The 7800-nt window shown below is 37.0% G+C and overlaps 1 protein-coding gene across 1 annotated transcript in view; it reads right to left on the bottom strand.

The window, feature by feature from the left end:
* Positions 1–5180, bottom strand: part of LOC145391026 (zwei Ig domain protein zig-8-like) — a 168891-nt gene extending 163711 nt beyond the window's left edge. The window contains exon 1 of the mRNA XM_080265759.1: positions 5096–5180. Coding sequence (XP_080121885.1) covers positions 5096–5180 — 85 coding nt within the window. The remainder of the gene's footprint in view (positions 1–5095) is intronic.
* Between the last annotated feature and the right edge of the window lie 2620 nt (positions 5181–7800).

The raw sequence follows: 7800 nt of genomic DNA, 5'->3' as shown, positions 1-7800 counted from the left end.
TCAACCTTTATAAGAAAATGTATAATTCCGATGAAAAACTATGGGAAGGGAGGGGATAGGGAGGACAGACTTTATGAAATCTCCGGGAGTAAAAAAGAAAAGAAAGAAAGAAAGTATACAAGTGGTGGCAGGCACAACAAACCTCGCCCGACAGCATTTATTCTATTGCTGTTAAATTCCGAATCGGTACTGCCATTCAGTGCCAGTAAACAATTAAAGTCTAAGGTTATGGCGCAAATGAAATGGACCTTGTCATCTTTCAGTACTAATTATTTGTAAACTGTGCAATAATGAGTTCCAGTGTTGATGGTAGTAAATATCTCCTTAACTTCAGCTTCTACTAGCCCTGTGAAACTCCATGGTCTTGCGTTTCACCTTTCAAAGTGGAAGACATTTAGATTTACTCGTACTTATAATAAAGATCTTCAATTTCATTATACGTAGAATTATAGCCTACTTTTTGTAACCACGAAAGTTATAATAACGATTAGTTTACTTATATGCTAGTTGTTTTACGGATATCCATGACCTTGAGTTTGACCACTCGAGGTCACTTAAGGTCAAAAGTCATGGTACCAATTAAAAACCCATACAAGACTTTCTATATAGTTGATAAAAGTAAATGTCTCTCTATCTTCAGCCAGTTTGAGTTATAGCCCCCTGAATTTCCGTGACCTTAAGTTTGACCTTTCAAGGTCACTCAAGGTCAAAGGTCTTGGTGCCAAATGAGAGCCCATATGGGAGTTCCTGTATGCTGATAACAGTAAATTTCTTTGTCTTCAACCGGTTTCAAGTTATAGCCCTCTGTAAATCCTGAATTTTGATTTTGACCTTTCAGGGTCACTCGATTACCTCCAAAATTTAATCATACATTTTTTGAACCAGTGGCCACATATCCTGAAAGTTTCATATAATTTAATTCAGCCGTTTTTCCGTAGTGTTCCAAAGAATAAGTGAAATAAAAACTCGACCAAATACAATACGTGCCGGACTCCTTCCTGGGCGAGGTAAAAATACATATGCAGCGACAAAGGGAAGGAAAAAACATATGTAGCGGTAAAAAGGCATGATTGATATTGGAAACGTCAGGAATATCAGAGCTGAATTTAGGGAGGGATGAAAGTGGAAGGTTTGTGTGGTATTGTGTGGGTTGGTTTCTTTTCCTCTCTCTCTCTCTCTCTCTCTCTCTCTCTCTCTCTCTCTCTCTCTCTCTCTCTCTCTCTCTCTCTCTCTCTCTCTCTCTCTCTCCAGTAATAACATTTTCAACCCCGCCAAAAAATACTAAGGAAGTTTGCAGCTGTCTGTAACGTGCTGAAATATTTTTAAGTCCTTTTGAACGCTATCTTTTAGGTCCTGTTTTTCCTATTATCATTTTTTTAATTATGAGGGAGACAGTGATGATGATGATGAAAATAATAATAATAATAACAGTAATAATAATAATAATAATAATAATAATAATGAGTAATAGCAGTAGTGGTAATAGTAGTAGTAGTAGTAGCAGTAGTAGTAGTAGAAGTAGTAGAGGTAGAAGTAGGAGTAGTAGTAGTGGTGGTAGTAGTAGTTGTGGTAGTAGTAGTAGTAGTAGTAGTAATAGTAGTAGTAGTAGTAGTAGTAGTAGTAGATGATAATAATAATAATAATAATAATAATAATAATAATAATAATAATAATAATAATAATAATAATAATAATAATAATAATAGTAATAATAATAATAATAATAATAATAATAATAATAATAGTAATAATAATAATAATAATAATAATAATAATAATAATAACAATAATAATAATAATAATAATAATAATAATAATAATATCAAGGAACATTCAGAGTGCAATACCCTCGCCCAGCAGTTGGTCTAAGGATCGAATATAAGAATTTTCCCATCATCTTGACTCTCGACAAATTACTCCCCAACTCGACATACCCCATGCTTGCCTTACCCTCAACCTTTCCACCAACTTTGGTTCAGATCGGATCAGAATGGTTTGAGTCTCTCTCTCTCTCTCTCTCTCTCTCTCTCTCTCTCTCTCTCTCTCTCCCAGCACCTAATTAACTTGACACAAAAATCTTCCTCCTTTTAACGCTATAATTAAAATATTATAATAACTTCCTGTACAAGCATAAGTGGCCTTTAATTACTTTATTGCATGACTGATTTTTTATTATTTATTTTATTCATTATTTATTTTTATTCATTTATTATTATTGCCTTTTATTTTTATTATTTTATTTTGTTTTTCTTTTTTATTTCTTTGATTTCCTTTATTTTAGTTCTTATATATTTATTTCTTTTTCTCTGTTTTATTTTCTTGATTTTCTTTTATTTTCTTTATTTGTATTCATTTTTTCTTCTATATCCTTTATTTTTTTCTTTATTAATCTTCTAGTTTATTTATTTTTTGCTGTTTATTTTTTCTTCTTTTTCCTTTATTTTTTCTTTACTTTTTCTTCTATTTTCTTTTTTCTTCTTTTTTTTTTTTTTTACTTTTTTTCCTTAACTCCTTCGTTCATGACTATTTTTCCATTGCATTCTTCATTTCTTTTATCTGATTACAATTTTTTGCACTTTATTCACTAACTCTTTCACTGCATAACCATTTTTTGTTTTTGTTTTTTTTCATTAACTATTTCTCTGCATGACCATTTTCTTTCACTTTATTCATTCACTCCTTTGTTCCTGACCATTTTCCCATTTATTTGACTCTTCACCGCACACCCATTTTTTTTTAAAGGGTTAAGGGTATATCTACTAAGGGTGAAGGGGCTAAGGGTATATCTACTAGGGCAAAAGGGGTATGTCTACTAGGGGTGAAAGGGATAAGGGTATATCAACAAAGGGGTGAAAGGGCTAAGGGTATATCTACTAGGAGTGAAAAGGGCTAAGGGTATATCTACAAGGGGTGAAAGGGCTAAGGCTATATCTACTAGGGGTGAAAGAGCTAAGGATATGTCTACTAGGGGTGAAAGGGCTAAGGGTTTATCTACTAGGGGTGAAAGAACTAGGGTATATTTACTAGGGGTAAAAGGGCTAAGGGTATATCTACTAGGGGTGAAAGGGCTAAGGTTATGTCTACTTCAGGCAAAGGGTATATCTACTAGGGGTGAAAGAGCTAAGGTTATGTCTGCTTCAGGCAAAGGGTATATCTACTAGGGGTGAAAGGGCTAAGGTTATGTCTACTTCAGGCAAAGGGTATATCTACTAGGGGTGAAAGGGCTAAGGTTATGTCTACTTCAGGCAAAGGGTATATCTACTAGGGGTGAAAGAGCTCTATCTACTAGGGGTGAAAAGGGGCTAAGGGTGTATCTACTAGGGGTGAAAGGGCTAAGGGTAGATCATAGCCCTTTAGGTAGAAAAGTCCTAAGCTGAATAAAATAGTTTGGAAATAGGTAAAAAGAAAAAAAAAACAAAAGATACACGTCCTCGCAGTGAAGGGTTTTTTGGAAAAGTCCCCCCTGTTTCTCATCATTATAGAAAACGTAAGAGAGAGAGAAAAGTATATAACAATCAGAATAAAGTTATTCGGAAATAAAGATAATAAAATAATGAAGACGTCCTCGTAGTGAAGTGATAAAGGAAAGTCTCTCTACCCCTTCACGCGTCAATAATGAAAAATAAAATAATAAAGTGGAAGAAAGAAAGAAAATAATAGTGTTTCCTTAACTGAATAAAACAGTCTGAAATAAAAGATGTTGTGATGGCAAGATGGCTGCTAAGAAAATTGCCTCTGGTACTCAAGGGACTTGGAATGCAAGGCGAGAGAGAGAGAGAGTGAGAGCGTGAGAGAGAGAGAGAGAGAGAGAGGGGCCCCTGAGCTTAAGAAAATCGTCTGGAAATGGGAGAAATAAAATATACTCGAAGTGGTGTGGAGAAAAAAAAAAAAAACTCATTGTACGCAAGGGAGTGCAATTTTTCCTCAAAGCTTCGAGATGAGAGAAGTTAGAGAGAGAAAAAGAAAAAGAAAAAAAGAAAAAAGATAAAAAGAATGAGAGAAAAGGAAACAGTGCTTCGAACAAAGAAAATGAAAGTAAAAGAATAAGAGAAAATGGAAATAGTGGGTCGTAAGATGAGGAAAATCGTCTGAAAAAGCAAGAATAAAGAGTAAAATAATATCCTTTTTAGATAAATGGTTAAGAAAAATCGCTCTTGTACTCTCAGGGGCTTTGGAATGCAAGACGGTAAGGTAGGGGAAAAAAATAGGGTCCCATCATCAGGCGTCTAAACCGTCTCGTAAATTTTCGTCTTTTCGCGTAACAAGATACTGCAAGTCGGTCATTTTTCATCGGAGCGAGGAGGGGCGAGGGTAAAGGAGGGGTCTGAAGGACTCTGTAACGCCATTATGTACGATGCTTCTGCCTGAGTTAATACGATCAAAGAGGGGGCGCGGCGCTGCCTACCCTTTCCTCCGTGTCAACAAAGGACGCCATTGTTGTTCGATTCCCCGGCTCACGACTTAGGCTACACGCACATTTCCAGATACCTGTCAGCTCACTTCATTTTCCACGCTATTTATTTGCCTTTTGTCTATTTATCTTCACATTTGAAAGGTAGTTGGATATGATTTGTAGCTATTTACCTAAGGATATTTAAGGATGCACCTGTTATTCGATTCTTCAGTTCAAAACCTCAGTTATCCATGCACCTAACAATACCCATAAACATACTTCTCTCAGCACCTTATAATACCCGTAACTTACTTTACTTTATTCATTGTTTATATACGTTATTCCTCTTGCTACTGTTAATTGCAGGTATATAGTTCTTTCACCTTGACTTGGCTGAGATTTTCGTCCTTTTGCAGCTTATTTCTCTTAACTCAGTAAAAGGATAATACCATACAACAGCTCTGCATCCTTTCCGTGGCACATCTTCATGACTAATAGTGTGTACTGTTATTCTCCCGTTATAGCTCAGCATTCAAGATGGAAAGGTGTCAATCTTAGGCCAAGTTATAGTGACAAGAGTATAGTCAGGTATTTAGTTACTTACCCAAGGACATTAAACCGGATATGCCAAGCAGAAGCCCCCGCCACTTGAGGGGACACGAACACTGCATCCCTCCCGTCATTGTCCCGTGCTCGACATACTTATATTGGGCGATATGTTTCTCCCCCGTTCCTCACTCACTCCCCAACGATCCTGCACCACATACTCACGCCCCAGACCCGCCATTTTGGGTCCCACGCCGCCAGGGAAGGTCAGGGGAAAGATTCAGTTTGGCATCCCCGTCCTCCATGATGTTTGGCGTCTGCTTCGTCCGGATGTGCGGGTGTGGCGTTGGCTACGTCTTCCTAATTTCAGTCCTTTTTTTTTTTATTTTCTAGGGGATTCTTAGTTGTTTGGGGGTCTCTGTAAAAATAAATAAAATGAAGATTAGCACAGGTATATATTTTATCTGTTAATACAAAAGATATGGATTTTGAATGTATGACTTTATTTTTATACCGGCTTTTTTACTCTGGGTTTCGGAAAAATTAAAAACAATTATGATTCTAAAAGTAATATGACTTTTTTATATAGAGCACTTTTCTATTGTCCTTTGGTTTCTGTAAAAAAATATAAATAAATCAGTTTAATATTACGAAAGACAGTAGCGTATATGAGTCTTAGTTTTCATTTTTATTTTTATTTTTTATTTTTTAGCCTTCAGGGAGTGGTCATCCGTCTTTGGGTCTCCAAAAGAAAAATAATATTTATAAAACTTGTACAGAATACTATCTATCTATCTATCTATCTATTGCCAGACGTCTTAATCCTATGAGGGGTGGCCACAAACAAATCACCTCCACGTCGCCCTGTCCCCCGCCATTTCATTGTCCTGCTCCCACCTCACACACCCCTCTCTCATATACCTCTCCACTCCATCCCTCTTCATTGGTCTCCCTCTCCCTCTCCCCCCCACCTCCACCTCACTCACATACACTCTCCTCGTTAGTCTCTCGCTCTCGGCAAATTTGAAGGGGAGGGAGTTCTTTTTATTTCACTGGATCGATCGGTATTCGTGAAAGGAGACTCCAATTTCTTTATCAAACTACTTTCCATATTACACTTTATTATTTTCGCGGACATAACTTTTTTCCTTTTTATATATGAGGAGAGGATTTAAGTCTTTAGATGATGATGATAATGATGATGATGGTGGTGGTGGTGGTGGTGGTGGTGATGATGATGATAATAATGATGATGATGACGACGACGATGATGATGATGATGATGATGATGATAATAATGATGATGATGACGACGACGATGATGATGATGATGATGATGATGATGATGGGTTAAATCGGTCAAGATGAGGTGTTACACAGTCTCTCAAGCCAACGAGAATATGATTCATTTTCACTGACATTTGTATCATCATCATTATCACCAGTATCATCATTATCATTTATCATCACCATTATCATCAACATCATCAATATCATTTACCGTTACCATCATCATAATCATCATCATCATCATCATCATCATCATCATCATCATCATCATCATCATCATCATTATTACCGTCGTCTTTGTCGTTTTCTTACTCGTTTTTTGTTGTCGTCGTTGTCTTTCTAACAAAATTCCCTCCTAAGGAAGAAGGTAGGATCGAGAAACAAGGAAACAGAAGGACAAAAGTGGAGAAAATATTACTACCATGTTCACTGAAATGATGGGCACATTGTTCAAACTTTTATTTTGGGAGGGGGATATTTTCTTTCTGGATCCCTGTAGTAATTAAAAAAAATCATGGTATATTAAAAAAGTAATTTGGGTTTTATGATATCAATTTTGGGGTCTTCTAAATTTTGTCACCAGTTTCTGAATCTCTGTAAAAATAAATATAAAAAAATCTGGGTATATATTAAAAGGAACAAGCATGAGTTAGCTGATTTTTGGGTGGAGTTAAAAAATTTGGTAAACTTCATCACGGACTTTGTAATGAGAGTAAAACTTGCTGTAGTTAAGCTAGTTTGAATTTGCCGCCAAGGACATCATTATGGCGGCTTCGAGATGGGTTGTGAGAGAAATAGCGAAGAATGTTGCGGTGAGGCGGCACGGAATTGCTTTAGAACTTATGGCGATGTTCTTAACGCTTTCAAGACATCAGAAATCTTGAAGTGGTTTCGCCGCACCCAGACTGACGGCCGAGTTTAGTGTGTTCCTAACTGTCAATCACTCACTCACTCAGTCGCACACTCCAAGACCCACTCTCTCACTCACTCACCCACTCTCTCATTCTCACTCACTCACTCACAGTACGTTTTTTTAATAATGAAATCTGGCAAGTTGCAACCATAGAGTTTTTTCAGCGTCACATTTTTAATTCCTTCGATTTTTGCTTCACTCACTGGGGTGTGTCTGAGCTGCCTGTGTTGTGCATCTGAAGGTCGTGTCCATAGGCAGAGTACACCTTTAGGGATGTGCTGGGGTGCTGGACACAGGTGGGATGGTGGGTACAGGTGAAATGGTGGATACAGGTGGGATGGTGTGTACACGTAAGGTTATGCCAGGTGAAATTATTTGACTCAGGCGCATCCTTTGGGATCTAGAAGGTTAAAATTGTAAGTACAGATTGTCTTTAACTTTTCTAGGGCGTGAGCTATTCCAAAACTGAATAAATCGTCTGGTGGAAGTAAGGGTATAGCAGTTAGGATTTCTAGTGTCATCAGAGAGTTGGCAGATACTGTATTTACCTAACATGACGAGAGTATACTAGTGGGCTAATTATACTCCCCATTGATTATATTACCCTTTCAGAATTGCCTTTTAGTATATAATTTATTCTGGCCACCTTCTGACAGCT

The sequence above is a fragment of the Coenobita brevimanus genome, chromosome 16 (genome assembly GCF_032717465.1).
Source record: "Coenobita brevimanus isolate Jiangsu-jjx chromosome 16, ASM3271746v2, whole genome shotgun sequence".
Classification (NCBI taxonomy): Eukaryota; Metazoa; Arthropoda; class Malacostraca; order Decapoda; family Coenobitidae; genus Coenobita; species Coenobita brevimanus.
Note: the sequence above shows the minus strand (reverse complement) of the source record. Positions and strands in the feature narration are given on the sequence as shown.